Consider the following 21,817-nt stretch of genomic DNA (forward strand, 5'->3'; position numbering starts at 1 on the left):
AAAAAACATCCTACTTGAGTACTAAGGATTTTTCCCCATCATTTGCCAAAATACTAGTTACATAGGAAATTTCCATTTACTTCCTTGACATCATTCAAGTAGTCAGTAACACTTACCTGCAGCTTTTCCTGATGGGTTTAGTCTCTAAGAAGCAATAAACAACTAGGCTACATTGAGGAAGAGTCTGCTATAGCTCCATAGGAAAACTGATGTTTGGTGGGTTGTTTTTTTTTTTTTTCTTTTTACCAGAGGCAGGGGGAAGGAGGTGCTGGGGGGGCAACAAATTGCACATCATTCTCAATCTACATTCTGATGTGATTTGAAAGTCAACTTACTTCCCCTAGCCCACCCCAACCCCACAAACACACACCCATTTAGCAATGCTGATAATGCCAATTCTTTGTCCAGGTTTCCCTGATTCTGGGAAACAGTGAAAAGCAACTCTCTCTGCTTGTATTTGTAATTCAGCCCACCATCCAAGCAACTGTACTTTGCTTTGTTGCCATATTTTTGTCTATGAATATTTTTACCTAGGCTCTACCAACCAGTTTTCCATGAATTACAAACCGCAGATGCTTCCATTCAGATGCTTTTTTTCTTCCTGTAAATGGGAAATCAGGATGCACCTGCAAGCTTTTCAACTAGAGGTCTAGGTCTGGGGGGAACCCACCCAGAGTTCTGCTCGGGCACTTCCTTAGACATTGGCAGCCTCTGTAAAGGAGTCATTGGGGCCATTGCTCTTTTTGACCTCCAGGTTCTTTTTAGCCTTGAATGTCACGGACACCTCGGAGTGGATGGCGTCCAACCTCTGCTCGCAGCGGAAGGCAGAGAGGAAAGCCTTTCTGTAGTTGCTGTTCATCCAGCCATAGAGAAGGGGGTTGGCAAAGGTGGAGCACATGGCAATGATGTGGAACACGGTGAAGATGAGTTTGTACTCCTTCAGGTCCAGCACTTGGCTGTCAATGTCAACGGCAAGCTGGAAGGCGTGGAGTGGCAACCAGCTGACCGCAAACACCACCACCACGCACACCAGCATTTTGGTGGTTTTCTGCCTTCGCTGGTGGTAGTGGTCATTAGTAGCAACGGGGCTGACGTGGTTCTTAAGTTTACTCCAGATACGAGCGTAGGAAAAAGATATTATGCCCAGAGGCAAAACATAGAGGATTAATAAGGATGAAAGGCTGTAGACAGTGCCGTAGATGCTTGTCTCCTCACCAGGCCACTTCTCAGTGCAGGCCACAATCTCAAAGTCGGGAATAATCTCAATCAATGAATACTCCCGGAAGATGGCCAGGGGGCTTGCCAGCAAGGCACTGATGCCCCAGGCCAAGCCGATAATCAGAAAGCTGATTCGCTTGGAGATCTTGCTCTCCAGGTGGTAGACGATACAACGATGACGATCCAGGGCGATGACCGTCAAGGTGATGGTGGACACCTGGACTGCCAGACCCTGGGCATAGGGTACGAGGTGGCACAGGACAGGGCCCATTTTCCACTCCCCCATTAAGGTGTAGGTGAGAGTGAATGGCAAGCACAGGGTGTTCACCAGAAGGTCTGCCACGGCCAGATTGGCAATGAAGAAGTTTGTTACTGTGCGCATGCTCTTGAATTTGATTACCACGTGGATCACCAAGGAGTTGCCAATGACCCCCAGCAAGATGATGGAGCAATAGGCCAATATGAGAACCACCTGTACCTCAATCAGCTTGGTGCTGTCTATCAGCTCTGGCTCCGGGTCATGGCCCAGAGCCCCTCTAGGAGTGGTCTGCCCTGAGCCATACGGTTCCACCTTTGTTTCTTCCACTGTCTGGTTCTCATCGGCATCTGCACCTATTGGGCCCATTTTCAGCAATTAGCATAAAAATCTACAATTAAAAAAATAAATAAATATGAGACAAGGAAACTACAAGGGTGAATAAAGAAGTATCACCAATGAGCTGACTTCATTTTGGTTGGGGCTCAAAAGATTCATCCTCTGATACCTTACATTTCACATCACATAACATTCTAATCAAGCAGCGCCTTTAATATGTCTATTCACAAATATGGAGGAATTAAATAAGCCCTTGCAACATAAATCACAATGATAGAATGTAATATCTATCCTTCATTATAGATGTAATTCCAATGTGAAGGCTACTAAATTGTCCAGTCCAATATATGATGGATATTAGAAACTTTATCAATTAATTTTATAACTGTTATAAATTCACCAAATTAATTTTAAGGTAGATAAAGTTGCCTCAATAGCTTGAACCTTTCAAATTTATAAATAGTACAACAAATGTTACATAGAAGAGACAAAAATTAAAACCCTTTGCCTGGTATCTGGACTTTGGGAGTATAAAATATCCAAAAGAAATGGTGTAGATTTAGTTTCACAGCTATCTTTTCTAGTATAGGAGTTAATGTTTTTAAAAAAAAAGGTATCCTGCATGAAACAGCTACTTCCCGGGAAGATCTGAAATAAAATTCCTACCTAAAATTCAGCAGAATCTTGCAGAGCTGATGTATGAGAAAACATGTTCAAATCTGATCTGATCTACATCTCTTCCTGACCCCAAAATATAAATGTTTGGACACTTTTATTTCTCAATGGTCCTCTCCAGGCTTTTCCTCTGCAGCTCTACTCTATTTAATACTATCCCTGGGGACTAAGCCACTGAAAGTCAAAAATAAACCAGGTGCCCCTCCAGGGCCTGTTCATCACCTTTAGCCCCATATTTAAGAGAATAGTCAGAGGGGTCTCCTATGTATCTGCCACCATGATCCTCTTCTTGTCATTTCTACATTAGTTTTGGTCTCAGAGTCTTACCATAATTACCCTAATAGTCTAACTTCCCTGACTTTTCTCCTGCTTCCATTCACTCACTTCACTAAGCCTGGGCATGGCTGCACCACCATGATGCTTGCACTTAAATCTGACTTCAGCAAGCATCTAAAAACCTGTGCAGCATTTTTCATTTTGCACAATGTATGCATCTTGGTTATAGTCTCCATACAATTCCCACCCCCCTACACCCTTGTTTTGCTCCTACTCCCTCCTCCCCCACTGTAGTGTGTCTCTGGCTTATGGTTGCTTATTGATTTTGATTTTTACTTTATTATAATTAGTCTTTTTCCTGGTCCCTTATTTAGGTTTTCTAAATTCCTGCTATGAGTGAGACCATAAAATAATAATTAAAAAAATTAATACTAAAAAAAAAAACATGTGCAGGAACCAGGATTTGTGCTGGGAACAAGACAACAGGAAGCGCTCTACTTTAGGGCTCTTATATTTTACTGGCCAGAGTCGACTCCATTGACTCCATTAAAATGGTCTTTCTGAAATTCAAATGTGATTATATCATTTCCCCAACCTCCAGATTTCTTAAAACAATATAACATGTTGGCTACTGATATAAAGTTTCCATTTCCAGTCTGTAAAAATGTTGAGAGCCTAACATCATAGAAATAGTTCCTTTTGAATATACCTCATACTGAAAAAGGCTGCTGCCATTAATTTGGAATCTTCCTTAAATGAGTTTGTGTTTAATTCACCAGGCTGGCATCTTCCTACATGGGCAGGTGAGTCACCTTTGTTCCACCCACAGGCAAAGCCTGGGGGAACTGCAACCCCCAGACCCCATTCCTCACCCTTCCTTGCTCCATCCTGGTCTGCACCACAGGAAGCTGACTTTGCAGACTGTGTGCGACCTCCCAGGTCACTGATGCTGGCTGTTTCTGACCAATGGAGGCTCAGGTGGGTAATTAGAGGGCCTGAGGAAGGGAGAAGCCATTGTATTCTACTCCCAACTCTCCCCTCTGGGTAGAGCCTCAGCAGCCTTCTGTGAAGGCTTCTCACAGGACTGACTTGAGGTGATCCTGTTTCCAAAAAAGGGTGTAGGTCCTTGGGGGGGGGGCGTGGCTTTGGTCAAATTGCTCCTCCCAGTGTCCCCCTAGTTGTGGGTAGTAATAACTCCCAGCCTCTTGTTAAATCCCTGGTGACCCCAACAGCCCCTGCTTGCTTCCTGTAACCAGTTTTCTGCCTTTAATTTCTTCTCTTCGACTTGCTTGAATCGGTGGTTTTGCATGATCTGCTGATAACATGCATAATGCAGTCATGATTTGCTCTCCCACCAAAGGTTCCCGCACACCAGACTGAGAACACTGAATCTAGAAGAAAATCCCCACTCCATGGTATGTGAATCAGTATTGCTCCTGATGCACCCCTGTCCCCCTCTGTTCATCACTCCCACATCTCCCTACATGTCTTATGCTCTGGTCAGACTGAACTACTCCAATTTCAGCAGCACATTAGGCTTTCATGTGTCTCCCTGCTCTGAACTGGGGAGCCTCTCAGCTACCTGAACAACCATCCATGGTTGCTCACTGTCCATGCTGCCAGTAGCTCATGCTCCTTCCAGCTGCTCCCCTGCAAACACCCCACCAACCCGTCTCTTTGAGGACAGAGGATGTTCCCACTCTGGCTTAATCCTTAGCACAGCATCCAACACAACATTTCTTCAATAAAACAAATATGAAACTAAGGGAAAACATAATTTACTGAATAATTAAGGTAGCAAAACCCAAATTAATAATTTTCTCCTTCCTTTCTTGAAGATAATTGCCTATCCAGGATTTCTTGCTCCAATATGATATCCTTGTGCTTATATACTTGTTAATCAGGTAACCAACTGTACCACAGAGTTGTCCCAAGATTCATTTAAAATCAATCCCTGTTTAGAAAAGTAAAATAGTATCCACCATAAGGAAAACTTCTCTTTCAAGGTCTCTCTCTCTCTCTCTCTCTCTCTCTCTCTCATAAGGTCCATACTACAGACAAATATTTCCACAAACTTGTGTATTTCCCTCCCTGATATATTCTAGATCCCTTTGCATAAATTTCATATAGAACATTCCAAGGAGCCCAGGTCCTCTTCTGCATTTGCCTCCATTCCTCAGTAATTAGAGAAAAAGGAAAGTAATACTTTAATCTTGGAGCGTATATTTGTTAGGACCAACCATTTCCCTTAGACTAAGAAAAACACTGATATGACCATCGCTCAGTCAATTCTGACCAGTCATTAATAGAATTAATAAGACCCCTCCAAGAGGTCTGAGTTCAAGGTTTGCAGCAAACTAAATTGAGAGTATGTCTGAGACAGAAGCACATTTGGAGTCTATTCAATTTTTTAACTTAGTTTGCTTTTTCTTTTCAGCCCCATGTTCTTAATTTCAAAGCCCCTTTTCTCTGCAGGCACTTCTCTGCAGGAACAGTTATTGATTTCCAGGCTGTTAGTAGGTGGACAAATAGCTGTTCTCAAGCACAGGGCTGGCCTCCAGCAGGACAGAACATTACCCAGTGAATGCAACACTTTATGACTGCACTTCTGGAAAAGTGGAAGGGAGAAGAAGTGTACCTGGAGGGTACAAAGCTCAAAAACACAAAAATTAAAAGATAAATTGACAAGGGAAAAACTCTTTTCTTGAGATAAGCCAAAAGGAGGCATTCACATTGTGCAAGACATTTAAGGAGAACTGAACGAGTGATCTTTAGAGTCTGTTATAGAAATATTTCCTTGTAGAGTAGGAAAATGGCTTCAGGGTTTATTTTTTTCAGAGATTCAAAGAATTTCAAATGATCTGAGTGGGAAACATCTTAAGCTGGGACTACATATTTAAATGTGTGGGGCTTTTTGAAACAATGCCCTTATCATGTTATCAATTGCAAATCCTTCCAGAAATTTAAAAAAAAAAAAATTCCCCAAATCTCACCCTCCCCCTTCACTCACTTGTTAATGGGAGAAGGGGGGAGAATTGGGGTGTGGATATCCAAGAATGCTACATACCAGACTTATCTGCTTATCTAATAAGCAGAAAGTTGAAAAGATTCACCCACCGAAGGGCTTGGGACTGTCCCTCTCCCTGGATTTAGCTCTGGCCTTTCTTTGAAAAAAGCATCATCTATTTCATGTCATTGACTTGAAATGTTGTGTCCCCACAGCCAAAAGTTTTAAAACTTTTCCTTTTGCCTCCTTCCTGTCCACCATATGTTCCTACCAGTGGGTGATTCCTTCTGGTGGAAAACCAGTGAGTGCTTAGATGAGCATCTATTATTGAACAGTTTTGATAATCCACTATGAGCTTCTGCTTTACACAGATGTTTGATTTTTAAAGAAGAGGCAGAATAATATAAAAATATGATAAAAACTTGCTATTCTGAAAAGAGCATGGTCTCTTTCTGAGAAGGGTCAAGAAAATAGTCCAGATTCTTCAGTAGAAAAGGAAAATTCTGGAGAAAATAAATGGAGGTGTCACCCCCACCCCAAGCCCCACCTTTGGCCTAAATGAGGGGGAAAATGAAGTCTCTCTTCACACACCCTCTTCACACACCCGGAACACTTCTTTAGGGGTTATTCTCCTTCCCAGAGGGTGAATCAGAGTTAGGATTTTGACTTACTGATCCGGTCCGGTCCTCTCGTTCGTGCTGAGATGTGGATGCAAGACGTGCGCAGCCCTTGAGTCCGATGAGTATCTGGTCGTCTGGCCCAGAGAGGGCACTGCAAGTTCCCCCAGGCAAGTCCAGTTAGGTCCGCTCAGCGAGATCAGGGCGACCCAAAGAGCCTGGAGAGCAGCGGGGCGCCCCACAGTCCAGTCCCCGGCGCTGGGAGGCAGGCGCGGCGGGGCTCTGCACCCACCTGCGGTCAAGCGCACTCCGCGGGCGCGCAGCGCGGTGCAGAGGTGCAGGGGGCGAGCGGGTGAGGCTGGGGTGTTCCCGGGGGGCGGGGCGGGGTGCACGGGGAAAGCGAACCCCCCTCACCAAGAAAAGAAAAAGGGGCAGAGGATAGGGGCGCTATGGCCCCCCACCGGAGAGGGCTGGATGGGACGTTTCCGTGGCGAAGGAGCAGGGGCCAATGGGCACCGGCCCTTGGTCCCAGGGGCTTGGAAGCCCGAACAGAGGAACCGTACTAAGCGCCTTGGGGGTGCCCACTACCACCAGCTACCACTGCCCAGCTCCCTGGAAGCCCCGAAGTTGGATACTCTGCACCAGTTCTACCTCTTTTCTCTCCACGAACCCCTCCCTTTGCCTTCCCCTCCTGAGTTTCACGAGAGGTGGCGCTCAGAGGACCGAGCCCGGACTCCGACCCGGGTTCTCCAAACGCCCGCGGCACTGGCTACAGAGGCAGCTCGGCCGAGGGGTTGCGCGCCCCGCGCCGCGGGGGAGCCGGGACCTGGCGCTGGCGGGGGGCGGACCTGAGCTCGAGTCCCGCGCCGGCGGGCGGAGAAAACCCCTCCACTCCTCCAGGGAGTTGCTTCCTCTTTTCGCTCGCGCGAGCCCAAGTGCAGAGCTGGAGGCGCGCAGAAGCCGGGCACAGCGGCGGCAACACGGAGGACCAAGCCCAGGCGCCCGCGCCCGGGGCTGGAGCGCAGGGCGCTGGTGCCACTCGACGGGGCGGTGGTCGCGTCCCAACGAGAAGGTAAAGCGAGTTCAGGTCCGTGTGGCCACCATCAGCAAGACCCTGAGCAGGTTTCTGCTGACAGCTTACAAGTTGGTGGGCACAGAACCCGATGAAAAGTGGGCGCAGCTTGTTTGGCGCGCGCTCTGGCGAGGCAGCAGCTAGAACAGAAAGAGGAAAACAGGCTCACAAATACCACTCGCTTTCTCTAGTTAAGTGACTTCTTGGGTGGCGACCCAAACCCCTCGAGGCGCGCCGAGCGCGTGCCGCTGGGGTGTCTCACCTGCCTGCTGGTGGCGATGCCCTCGGCTGCCAACCAGGCTGAGCTAGCAGACTGGAACAAAACAGGTGGTGGAGTCAGTCAGCAGAGCAGAGGGACCTGTTTCCTCGGCAGCCCTAGCATATCTTAATATCTGACATCCTAGATAGCTTAGCTGGAGCCATTCCTTCTAGAAGCTTAGAGCCAGCCTCTCCCCCTGCTTATTTTAAGGAGCGGCAGCAGAGCTTACCAACTAGTAGTAAACCCAAAACGTAACACTGCGGGGCGGGGGGTGGGATGTCTTTCCTCTACTATCCTCCGGGCTTTGCACACAACTTTCCTGCCGTGGCTCAGTCTTTTTACCTCTGAAACGAGGATGGTCTTACCGATTGGCTTGGACTTTCTCTGAAATGTAAAACAAATTAAACTACCCCAAAAAAATACTCTATCCGAAATACTAGTGTTACAAGATTGGGCTTCCAGTTCTGTGAGCGCTTGTCCACGCTCCAACAGCAGAGCCTGTGTAAACCATAATCTGAAATTCCGAAATACTAGTGTTACAAGATTGGGCTTCCAGTTCTGTGAGCGCTTGTCCACGCTCCAACAGCAGAGCCTGTGTAAACCATAATCTGAAATTCATCTTCAGTTCATGTAGAAGCTAAGCATCTGGGACTTTCCTAGTACCAGGAACAAAAGTAAGCAGAACTGGAAATAGCTCAGATTTTCTACACAGTTCTCTGAAAATGTTTTGTAGATATTTTTTGCCTTGGGGAAATGTTCCTGCTCACAAATGTGTGTGCAACAGTTTCGTGCTTCTTAGCATATTTGCAATAGGAAGATTGAACTATGAATCAAGGAAAAGTGTAAGAAGGTCTTGAATCAACCACCACAAAGACAAATACCCAGGAAAGCAGATAAGTGCTTCGCTTCAGAGTGATTGCTTTGGAGGACTAAACTGATTTTGCCGACGTTGATTGCACAAACCTTTTTTTCTTCTTCTTCTTTAGAACTGGCTTTCACAACATCTTAGCAGTCATCGTACAAATATTTGTCTCACTTGCTTATGGACATGTCTGAGAAGATTCTCATAGTTCCACAGATACCTACCTATTCAGCAAGCCTAATAAGATTAGATGAACTCTTTGACTAGTGCCTTCCAATAAAATACAGAATTGGATTGAAACTGATCCATTGAAATTAAATTTGTTGTGCATCATATTGTCAAGACTAATTTCACCATCAGCTCATCAATTTTTGTCCATTGAGGTCTAATGGACACCTTTTAATGTGCATGTACTGTGTACTGTAGTCACAATGGCCCACTCTGTACATATTCTCTCAAGACACAAACAAAATTGTGGAAGTGGTTGTGAAATAAGGATTAGTCCAGATTGAAACCAGCAGGATTATTGCTGCCTGATTTGTGGGAAACCATTTGGGTCCTCAGGCAATTCCACATGGCACCAGATATGCCTGCTGCTCTTACAGGGGAACAAACCCAGACGCCCACTTGGTTGGAGTCAGTGACATGGATGCACTGACAGGCTAGGCTCTGGGGACCAACTGGGGTGGGTCCCTCAAAGTACAAATGCACACTCTTCTTTCCAAGGAGGAGACTGTTTCTCAGAATCCACTGGACAGCCCTATAAAATATTAGCTCTAATATTGTCAGATATATTTTAAGAAAAGCAAAACTTATATTCTTAAAACTCTTCCAAATTTTCAATGAAGCAATTAGTTTTTAAAAAGTTAAAAACCCATTGGGCCAGATCAGTGAAGGCCAAGATAAATAAGGAATAAGAGGGAGAGCCAAGAAGAGGGGTGTGGGTAGGGGGTGGGAGAGAGAGTGACAGATGAATAGACACCTGTACCTGGCTCATGAACTTCCATAATGGTAGATTCAGATATTAAAATGTGGTGTTTGACAACTATCTATGATAAGACTCTGCGACTCTGCTTCCATTCCCCCACCCCATAAGCCATTCCACAGTGCACATAAATATAAAAATAATACAGCCAAAGACTAATGGCCAATATGTACTTTTCCACTTCTGGTTGAATAGCTGGTCCCAGTAAGACTCTGATATAAATAACTGAATAATTCAGTAGTCTATGTAGTTACAATGGAGAAATTTCACAGTTCTTCATTAAAAAGAAAAAAAATTAGATAATGTCAACATAGAAGACTGTTGATGGTTATTTTTTAGATAAAGTAAACCATTATATAAATTTCCTTCAATCTAAATTCACTTTGAGAATAAGGAAACTTCCCCCAAGATGTAAATGATTTCATTGTTACTTTAATTATAGCAGCAATTTATAACCCTTTTCATAGAAGGCATAAAAGGGAAATATATATTATCGAAAACAATGCCATCCCATAGAACTTTCTGTGCTGATGGAACTGTCCTCATCTGTGCTGTCCAGTAAGGTGGCCACTAGTCACATGTGACCACTGAGCGCTTGAAATGGGGCAAGTGTCACTGAGGAACTGAATTTTGAAAATTTTTAAAGCACCAAAAAAGCTAATAAGTTTGCCTACTTTGAGGAAACTCTCCTGCAAGAAAGCTAGTGTTTTATTAGTTTGAATAGGGGAAGGATTCCTGAGAGATTGTAAAGTAAAACCTCAGGCCACACTGACCTGGCTTCAATCACAGAGTGGGATAGTATGAGGCAGCTGGAATGTACAGGCTGATTCCGCAAGGAGAAAGAAATGAATTCTGTAAAGCAGGACAACAGCTGAAAAGAAGAAATCTGAGGAAGGAAGAGAGAGGAAATCTGTCAACCCAGTAATGTAAGATAAGGCTTTTGAAGCTAATAAAACAAACCCTACTAGCAAGTCTCTAGTTAGGAAACATTGGTAATCAAACTAATTTAACAGTGTTTAGGTAGTATTTGAAACAGATTGTGTCTTTATTTAAACATTCAATAAATGTAGTTATTGTTTATCCTTAGGCATATTAGGTTCTTTTACACAAGCTTTTTTTTTAGAGCCTCAACAACTTGTAGGAAAAATTATGGAACCTCGATATCCTCATGGCCTTTTGTTTCTGAAGTTGATTCTCAATTGCTTATAGATCTATTGTAGATTGAATCTGTGACAACCTTTCCTTTCAGGCTGGTGATGGAACAAAGGGAGATAAGATCTGAACAGATAAGATTGAGGTTTCAGCTAGGAGACACAGGGGAAAAAGATTAGTTTCTAGAAATGTAGCTGGAACTGTTACAAGTTCTTAAATAGTCTCCCTTTTTAAAAGCTCATAAAAAAAAATAAATAAACTAGCCAGTCTGATTATACCATACAAGGAACACTTCTACTTCATTACAAACTTGATCAATTTCTAATGCATGGGCCTGTAAATAGATGGGCAAGAAATGGTCACCGAATAGTGAATTTCACAAAACAGATAGGCTAGATTTTGTTAGCATTTCTGTGTGCAGTTTGTGTTATGAAGACAGGTGGCTCATTCAGGAAAAACAACCAGTCATTCAAAGTGAAATATATGCTAAATCCTAAATTGGGCATAAATATCATTGCTATGATTTTTATTTCTATGGATTTGGAGATTTTTTGTTTTCAATTTTTAATTGCAGATTCAAAGTAATTAAGCAGGATTGTAAGCAATATAGGCACCATTTTGCTGAGATTTTTATCTCTGTGTTCATCCAAATGGATATTGAGTCTGGTAAGGGACCCAATCTGAAGGGATATTTAAATGCAAATGATTCACCCTTCAAATTTTAAAGCAGAACAAAGGAAGGGACATTTTTATGTGGATTTTAGAATTTAATCAATGCAAATTTTCATTTGATTATCAGAAACATGAACAGAAGACCCATGGCTAAAGAGGAAACATGCACCCTTTCAGAAATTTCAATTTTATTTAATAAGTGTTTATCCTTGTAGCATATAGAGACATAATTTGATATATGTTTTTTGAATCGTGCACTGAAAACAAATTTAATTTTTCTCAAAAAAGGACAAGTAAAATCAAAACTCTCTCTCATTCTAAATTGCTATTGGTATCTCTTAAGAAAAGTCAAAGACATATATAATTTTCACATATCATTTTGGAGATGGTGAAATGGCTTAGTCAAAGTAAAAATTTTAAAACTTAAAATGAATAGCGCAAGTAGAATTTAATTCCAAGCTCAGTACATAAAATCCATATAAATTTTTTGTTACTCTCTGCTCTTATGAACCCATCTTTATCGAGTCTCTAATTTGTTGTGGACACCATGCTAGATAGTGTCCATAAAAAGATGAATTACACAGACCTGCAACTAATTGTCTCCAGTCTGTTGAGGGCATATAGACTTCTAATTAAAGAAGTACCATAAGCAGATTGAGATCTCTGGCAGACTCTGACATAATAAATTTGGAGCCATGAGAAAGAATGCTTAGTTTTTTAATGAGTGTTGTATGTGGGGAGAATCAGGAATGCCTTGTGGGGAAGTAACTCTACTCACTGTAAACCTAAGTCAAGGCTTTTCTTGGTTTTCGTAAGCACTAAGAGACTATTTGGTGTTGGAAATATGCTTCTCCATTGTGATAAGTAGGGTGTGTGATAAAAGGCAATGTACACCCTACTAGGGAAGAGCAATCATATGTATATGCCAAAGTAAAATATTTAAACTTAAAAACATCAATCTCAGATAAGACCAATATGAATACACATCAAAGATTGATTTAATTGATTAATAAGAAGTCTTGTGCAATGGTGAAACTGAGTCAAAGTAGGCTCCCAAAGGTGAATACCAAAATAATCAGTGTAAGCAAGAATTCCAGTTAGAACTGATATGTTAGATTTAAAACTGGTTGATAGCCTGCTTGTAATAAAACTATATTTTATGGACTTTCATTTTCTGCTGGACTGAAATAATTTGCCTCTTAGCTGGGCAAAAGTCAAACTTAACATTATGTAAGTTTGCATTAAACCTGATAGAGAATGGACTCTAGTCAATAGAAAATAATGAGTCAAATTAAGCAAGTTACCTTCACCTGACAAGTGAGCAGGTCCCTACGTTCAAAAGCAATGCTCCAAACTGATGCTGAGAAGCATGTATCTGCTTTTTTTACTGCTGTCTGATGCAGCAGAATTTTATGTCATCAAGCTCTTATTTTATGAAACTCATTGTGGGTTAGTAATTCAGGAATGGGGCCCTCCCTGGTGGCACAAGGGGTTAAACTTCAGCACTATGAAGCTATCAGCACCTACTGCAGCAATGAGTTTGCTCTCTGGCCAAGGAGGTGCCACACATGGTGCAGCAGACCTCTCCTGTCTCGCCTGCTGCTCCCCTCAGCAGTATATTTCAGGAGATCTGCCTGTTCTGCTCCTTACTCTGTCTCTGGTGAAGCCTCTCACCCCCCACACCTTTGGCTTATACCTCAGCTATTGTATGCCTAAATAAATTTGGGCATACAAGAGTTGGGGTACAGGCCAGAGGTGTGGGGAGTGAGAGGATTCACCAGAGACAGAGTGGGGAATAGAACAGGCAAATTGACTGAAATACACTGCTGAGGACGAGACAGGAGAGGTCTGCTTCACCATGTGGGTTTCTCTCTGGCTGGCTGGGGATTGAACTGGTGCTGCAGAGGCTGCAAATTGCTTCATAGTGCAGTGCTTAACCCCTTGTGCCACCAGGGAGACCCAATAAATCTTTAAAAAAAAAAAAAAAAGAAATTCAAGAATGGCCCAGTTAGATGATTCATCTTTGATCCATGTGGCATCAACTGGAGATGCTGGGGCTGTGGGATTCTTTTCTGAGGTGATACCTTCATCCTCATGTCTGAATGTTGGGCTGGTTTGGCCACAGCAGCTAAGTAATTCCTCCTATTTTCCCCTGTACATGCCTGGCAGTCTCAGGGTAGGTGGGCTTATTACCTGGCTTTTGTCTTCCACTGGAGAGATGTTGCGACAGGAACTTTGTAGCCACTTTGCGGTGGGAACACGATGAGGGACACAACCGTCGTGAAGCAGGTTTGCAAGGCGAGACTCTGCTACTTGAGCAGAAGTTCTTGTGCCATTTATTGAAAACACATAGGCTAGTAAAAGCTGGTCATGCAACAATGGTATGAGGAATAGGATCCAGAGGGTGGGATAGGAATGGGGGACAAAGTTTTACGAGGACAGGGAAAGGGACATCGTGACCATGCATCAAGAGACATTTGCGTCAGCAAAGTATGATGTTATCACAGGCAGAGTTATCCCAAGACCGCCATGGAGATAGTCACATAATCAGGTCAACAGCGGCCTAGACATCCCTGGGCCTGCCTCAAGATATGGGCTATTCACTGGAGGTAGTCCAGGCATGCTTTCCTGGAATTTGTAGATAGCAAATAGGTCACAGTTGCCCATGAGTGGCCAGCTCTTAGCCAGCTCATAGGAACCCACAGAGAGAACCTACCTAAAGAGAGTATTCTAAGAGACCCCGCAGAAACTTCAAGGCTTCTTGTGAACAAAACTTCTAAGTACCAGTACCAGAACAATTCTTCTGCTACATTCTTTCGGTGAGCCAGTCTCTGAGGGCAGGAAAAAGTGTCCTCCAGCTGTGAATGGGGTAATGACATACACATGCAGGGAGCAAGACACTCATGGTCATCACACAGCCCTTTCCCATGAACCGCGTTTGGATACGTTTCTGTTTGTTTAGTAAACCCATTCAAGAGGCACTTTTCCAGGCAAAAACAGAGGCCTCAGAAATTCTACAATGAATTTTTTCTTCTTTGACTGAAGTGGATGAAATTATCAGAGACAGAGTCTGCAAAATCTAAGTTCTTCTCTGCTAATGGAAAGCCTGGGGGCAAGAATACACAATGGGAACAGAAGGGTGCTTCCAACATCTGTCCTTAGATGAACACGATCATCAGTACAAATAAACAAATTAGTAAAGAGAAAGAGTTTTTCAGTAGGAAATTTCCACCTCCAGACTGTAGCTTTAAGCAGGTTTCCCCCCATACTGATGTACTTAAAGTGAATAGTACTTGTTCTTTAAAAAAACTCTTGGTAATTAAACAGGATAACATTAACTAATAGCCAATTCCAGTATTTAACTAGCACATTCTCAACATTGGTTTCATTGACTAGAACAGCCTGGGCACTGTAGACACTTCTGTTCTGTACATGGTCTCATTTATAACTAACACATACAAGTTGGTCTTGGAAGACTGACGCAGTGTCTTGAATCTGTCATTTGGAAATGTCCTTTAATCTTACTGAGCCTCAGTTGCCTTGACTCTTACATAAGACATGTGGCTTTACTACAGATAGACTAGTAATCCTGAAGCTTCCATAACAGGAAGATAGATTTTGGCAATTTTCAAAATACTCCTTTTATCTCAGTATAACTTATGATATCTCTTGTTAGATTTTCTTTATTTTTTTATCCATATTCTGTTTTTTTATCCATATTTTTCTATCCATGCTCCTCAAGAAGAGAACTGCATCTAAATAGTTTCTACCATATTTTGAATAAATAGTAATGTTTTAATCTTGAAAACTTTATGAAAAATGGGAGAAAAAGATGAAGCTATTAGAATCATGAAGGAGGGCCTCCCCTGGTGGTGCAGCGGTTGAGCACTGGGCTGCGAAGCTGCCCGCAGTCTCTGCAGTGCCGGTTCGATCCCCGGCCACCAGCGAGGGTCCCACATGGCGCGCAGACCTCTCCTGCTGTGCCCGGTGCTCCCCTCAGCAGTGTACTTCGGTCCTTATGCCTGTTCTGCTACCCACTCTGGCTCTGGTGAATTCTCTCACCCTCCCGCGCTTCTGACTATACCTAGTGCTTGTATAAAATAAATAAATAAATCTTTAAAAAAATAAAAAAAATAAATAAAATAAAATCATGAAGGACATCAGACACTGAAAGTCAATTGAATTTCTAATCTTTTCCCCAACTAAAAATAGTCATACTTATCACATATATCAAGGGATATTACCTAAATATAGTACATTAATTGTAACATTTCATAATCTAGTGCTTGATTTGACCTTCCTTTAAAAAAAGTTTATTTATGCAGCTCATACTAAGGTTTTCAATAGTTCTATACTATGAAACATAAAGGACAAATGAAAAATACGTCAAAACCTATACTTTTCAAACTGTGCACTGAGGTACCCTGGCCATCACAAGAAATTCACACGATCCCATGTGCAATAGTTTAAATTCTAGAGGAAAACAGTCACACTCAACATCTGTTGGAGACCAATACTTGACATTGCACAAAATACAGCCTGAAGTCAGTTTAGTTTTCCACACTGAATTACCCATATGCCTTTCAACGACATCATGTCTTTGTGAAGCTGGATTTATAGTGGCTGCCGTGATAAAAGCAGTTAGTGTGTGAAAAATCAGTAGGGAACAAGAAATGAGAGTGGCAGTGTCCGAACTGATTTCAAGGTGTGGGAAGCTGTGCAGGTCCTCATTGCAAGGATAAAATGGGTTTCTTTTTTGTTTTTCTAACTATGAGATGATGGATGTTAACTAAACCTAGCATGGTCATCATGTCACAGTGTCTAAGTCAGGTCATTATGCTCTATGCCTTAAACTTAAACTTGCCCAGAGCTGCCTGGCAATTTTATACCTCAATGAGACTGAGAAAACAAAGAACTGATAAACTGTGTTTAACCAAGAATGAATCATGTTATTTCCTTTCAATTTCTGTGTGTTATTTTTCAATGGCTATTAAACTTATAGGACATAAATGTTTATAAAGGTGTTCGAACCTAAGTATTTGATAAACAGGAATGGTAGCTGTGCTTGTGGCCTAGAGGGCAATAGAATTACTGGCTATAGAGGGGCAGGAAGAAACCGTTTAATTTTGTTAATCATGTTGGTTCTTTAAGATTTGACTACCCCAGAAGGATGTTTTTCCAGTAGAAGTTACTATTGGGAATCTATTCATCCACTTACAGAAAGAGGGTTTACTAGACGCCTGTGTCTGCATGCAGACAAGTGCATATCTGTCTAACAGGGGGTTGTGCATGGTTCTTTATCCTACAGTAGTTTGGAAACAGAACTCCTTCTAGGCAGAGAGAAGGAGGGGAAGAACATAAAGGCCCACAGGCTTCAATCCTGACCAGCTGCGGAGATACCCACATGGCGCAGCAGACCTCCCCTGACTCGCCTGCTGCTCCCCTCAGCAGTGTATTTCAGTCAATCTGCCTGTTCTGTTCCCCGCTCTGTCTCTGGTGAATCCTCTCATCCTCCACACCTCTGGCCTGTACCCCAGTTCTTATATGCATGATAAATTTTAAAAAATCTTTAAAAAAAAAAGACCATATAGGCCCACAAAGGAAGGCAGAGAAGTTACACTCAGCATATATCATGGCAGCAAAAACACAACATGATTACCCTCTTAACAAATTTCTGAGTGTACAATACAGTAACTATAGGCACAATACAGCAAAGTCTCTAGTGCATGTCCATGTGTTGGAAACTTTAAAATTAGTAAATCATAATGAGTATTCAAACTCCAATATGTGACCTTTGATTTATTCAGAAATATGCTATGTATACCTAATTTAATAACAATTCAAATATTGTATCATTACTAAAATCCCTCTAGAAAAACAATATGATAGCATGGAAAATGTTAATTACAAAATGATACTCATTTTAATTGCCAGCTTTGAAGCTCTGTATAGTAAAGTATATTACATTTTTTTAAACATGACAGTGAAAAATGGCTGGAATATTCTCAAAAGTTTTATTTATGTCATTCACACTGTGTGTGATTTTGTACCTTCATCTTTCCTCTTGAATTATCTTAAATGAATCTCATTATATTGAATGAAAGTAGTGTATATCATAAAAATTTGTTTTAAAAGGTTCTTTTGATAAATGGAAGCTTAAAACTCAATCCATTATCCAGATAATTCTTAATAGTGCCTAAGATAAATAGGAATTTTATTGTCCCATCTACATAATTCTTTCATCAAACTATCCAAATTAGCTTCTTCTAAACTGAGGGTCCCCATTAAAATAAAAATGAGAGGTTTTTGAATATACATCCTGTGTCCAGGATGGGTTGGATTCGAGTGCCCCTGTGTGATTCTGAACCTCCCCAGATCATTCTCAACTCAGATGCTCCCTCAAGCACCTAATCCTATGCCCATATTAGAAAAGTTTTTGTCACTCCCCTCATTCAAACTACTCTCAAAACTCAACTCTAAACATAATTCAAACCACATAGTTAAAAAGACAGATACCTTTTTCTCTGAGCTCTATTTCAACAGTCCTTGAATTCAGCCTAAAATCTCCTTTTCAATCCCTTTGAGGCCACAGTGATGCCACTTCTGCTCAAGGCCATTGTGATAGTTTTTGTCCAGTCTCTTTTCTCTTACTTTCCCCATCCACAAATCCTTAAACATGTAAAAGGTAAAGTACGTGATTTTTCTCTTTGTTGTCATCTCCTCCTCCTGCCTCCACCATCCACTCAAAGAAAAGTTTCAGAGGTGACTCGTATTGAAATGTCGGTGCCCAAGGTGGGAAGAATTCAGCAGAAAAAGCTACCTGGAGGGGGCGTTCTCACTCTGGACTATCATGCTCCAGCAGTTACTGGGGAGGGTGTGCTTTTAGCTTTGTTTCCGCTTTGGGATTTTAGCAGCAGCACGTCCTAAGCTTCTGAAAACCATATTACTGTGTGGGGGTGATATAGTTAGGAATTTTGCTAAAATCTTGGAAATGATTATGAAGACATTCCATTTAATTGTATTTAATATCTAGATCATACTTGAATAAAGTTTAATTTTCTAGGACTTATCCTACATTTTCTTTATCATCGCTGAGTTATTTTTCTCAACACCAATAACTAAGTGCAAATATTTTAAAATCTTATAATCTAGCACTTTTGTCCTCTGACATTTTTTGATTTCTTCTATTTTGTGGCAGTATAAAAAATAACAATAATAGAAATTAATGACTGCTATATTCACCTTGCTCTGGGTTTGCTTGCACATTGAAATCACTGCACTGGGGTATCTTTTTGAGATCTAGACTAGTGAACTTTTTTTTCCTGTGGTCACTTTATCCACAGCTAAGGTTGTAGCAGGTTGTAGCACAGAAGCTATGGTTTTGTGTTTGTTTGTCTGTAGTTGATAAAAGCTTTTATCTTTTGTGTGAGTGTAAACTATTTCCTACTTCAGTTAGGAACTAATTAGATTTTGAAGTTCCTGTAATTAAAGGAGCACTGTTCTAATTAGTTTATAGATATAATAGGGCTAATTAATCTCATGTACTCCCATGTTTTTAGAAAATAAAGAAGCTGAACTATACTTTTAAGAAAAAATTCCTTTTCCCCAAGAGCTTGGAAATATTATCTATAAGAATCCAATCAAGCTAAATCCTGAGGTAAATCAGATTTGAAAAAAATTTAATTTAAAAACACACAGACTTTTCCTAGATGAGATTATCAGGTTCATGTTTGTTTTGATATTTTTGACACTAGTTCATCTGAACTTCCTACATTTCTTATACTGTTTTATTGACAAAATAGACTAACATAGTGTTTATAATTATGAATAATTTAACTTCTAATCTAATTGAATCACAAGTCAGAAAAATTGTTTTGTGTTTGTCAGCTCAAAACATCATTTCCAAGATCCTTAGTTACCTTTACATACTTGGCCTAATATTAAGCCTAGTTAAGTAATCTTTCGGTCCCTGGGTAGTATTTTAAGTAAGAAATAATACTGATTCACAGGTTATAAGGCATAATTTATAATATGCGTCACTTTGATACTTAGTATATTAAAAAGGGGGTATACTTTTGAGTCTTAATAAATGTGTTTCTAAATTTATACAGAAATCAATAAATGCATATTGCCACTTTTCAGAGATGTGAAGGTGATGTGTACCCCTCTGGTGGGTAAGCTTTGCTGTATGAAAATGATGAATCTGCATATGATGAACAACGATCAGTAGTTGGTTTACTCGCCTAAATAGAAACTACGGTAGTTATTATGTTGAAATGCTATAGCTCTATGACTTATTGAGTCTAGATAGTTATGTGTGCAATATAATAGATGTCCTCAATTTTATTAGGAGTTGCTCTCCATTTTGACAAATCTCATTACTTTTAGACTGCTTATTTATTTTATTACCATAACCTAATTTAATCAGTTCAAATTTATAGGGTCTAGCACAGACTCTTATCTATCTATCTATCTATCTATCTATCTATCTATCTGTCTATCTCTCTATCTATCTCTCTATCTATCATCTATAGCTCTAACTATTCTAATCTCTACCTGCCTATCTACATTGCATCATTTAAAATGTCAAATAAAAATAAAAAGTGCCAAATATTCATGTGGATGCTTAAAATAGGTTTTCTAATTTTGCATAGAAATGAACAATTATTAACTTTAATGCATGAACTATGAAAACATGAAAGCTAACACTTTACAGAGAAAAAATACTCTAAAAAACAGTTATGTAATAAAGCTCCAGGCTTAAAGGAAGACCTCAGAAATCATATTTTCTTAGAACATTAGAAATAAAGTAGTCAAAGAATAAAATTTTTATTGTTTCTTACAAGATAGAAAAATCACAAACTGTACAAATCATATAAATTGGTAAAAAATTAATCTTGTCAGTGGTATGAAAAGTACAATGGTGAAAGGAAAACCAAATAAAATAATTCCATCTATTCTACTGAGCAATTTCATTGTTTCAAGATGAGGAAAAATGTAGAAAATCATCTGTGTAATGAACTGCATTCAAGCAAATTTTCATGACAAGTAGACATGAGCACTTTTTTGTGTTAAAAGAAAAAAAAAAAAAACTCCCCTGATTGTCCATGTAAGGATTATAAGGAATAAAAAAATCCATAGAGGAAATGTCATTTTCAAAAGTACTGATAGCATTTCCAATTCCACGTGAATAACAAAGTTTGGAATTACTCTCCTGCTATAAACAAATGAACAAAATAAAAGAAACACACTTATAGATCAGAAAATACATAGTGAAGAACTGTATCCTAAGAGAAAGCAAACAAGTGGTTTAAGAACTAGGAGCCCCCCAGCTTTCTTTCCAGAGAAAATGTCAAGGCTGCAACCTTGATGCTCTAAATATGGCCCATCATCCTCATGGAGTGAGTGACTGACAGAATTTGGGGGGAGGAAGTTAAGGGGTCAAGAATTAACAGGACAGAATTTCAGAAAAGAGAAAACTTTGGAGTCAAAGAGTTACAAGATCTGCCTATGGATCCCTTGAGGTTTCCATTGAACATGATCTGTGCATGCAGAGGGTGAACTCTCATCAAACTAGGGAAAGAACTGAGTTTATGAAAACAGAGAACTTTCTTCATAGAACGGGTCAGTATAGATTCAAATCCCAATTTGCATTTTTTCAATCCAGAGACTTTTTTATGCTTATAAAATAAAAATTTTCTTCTGAGACTGTGTACGTAATAAACTATATCTTGATCCTAAAACTAAAATCAGATTTAAAAATTTGTAATTTTAAAAATCACAGATTCAAAAACCTTTATATATATATATATATATAAAGTATAGTCTATGATATTCCCAATATCACTGTCCAGAAATAGCTGAGCTCTGCCTTGTCCAGCTAGGAAATCTATGTTTTCTCACCCATAAAATGGAAACCATAGCCTTTGGAAATAGGAATAAAATAAATGAGATAAGTTAAAAGTACCTGGCATAGTAGCTGGTACATAGATTTTAGTTGGCTTGTATCTGGAGTTAGTTACTTAAGGCAAACTTGGTTCTTCATTTCTTCAACACCGATGACAGTTTAAAAAGCCACTATTTCCTTGTTCTAAACCCAGAGTTTTCTTGAATAAGGTCACTGTGGAACTCTTATCAGCATGTGAGGAAACCCTTTGGTCTAATACGCAGGCATTAAGTAAATGAACTGCTTAAAGACATCCTAAAAATCACAGCTTGTGCTGACATTTGAACAAATGATTCACTTGGACTTAATCCCAAAATGACTTGGATCATTTTAACCCTGCTTTGTGAAGCATGAACACATATATTAAAGCACATGAACTCTGGGGTAGAAAAATGTCCATGTTTGCTAGCATGAATTCAGCCCCTAGGAGAAATAAGCCTAGAATCACCTGGAAAAAAATTTAATAAATATTTTTTAAAAT

At 40.5% G+C, this 21,817-nt stretch overlaps 1 protein-coding gene across 2 annotated transcripts; it reads right to left on the reverse strand.

Moving 5' to 3' along the window:
* Nucleotides 1-665: 665 nt before the first annotated feature.
* NPY2R (neuropeptide Y receptor Y2) lies at nt 666-1,843 on the reverse strand (the record flags this gene model as incomplete). 2 transcript variants are annotated; one of them, XM_084246002.1, is made up of 2 exons in its annotated part: nt 666-1,411; nt 1,751-1,843. In XM_084246002.1, 2 exons carry the CDS (start codon nt 1,841-1,843, stop codon nt 695-697), a joined length of 810 nt encoding a protein of 269 aa, XP_084102128.1. In that variant the 3' UTR covers nt 666-694. The 2 variants fall into 2 exon arrangements, with proteins under 2 accessions (XP_084102128.1, XP_084102127.1); XM_084246001.1 differs by having other exon boundaries at nt 666-1,843.
* Nucleotides 1,844-21,817: the final 19,974 nt, after the last annotated feature.

Source organism: Talpa europaea (assembly GCF_964194135.1).
Source record: "Talpa europaea genome assembly, chromosome: 10".
NCBI classification, from domain to species: Eukaryota; Metazoa; Chordata; class Mammalia; order Eulipotyphla; family Talpidae; genus Talpa; species Talpa europaea.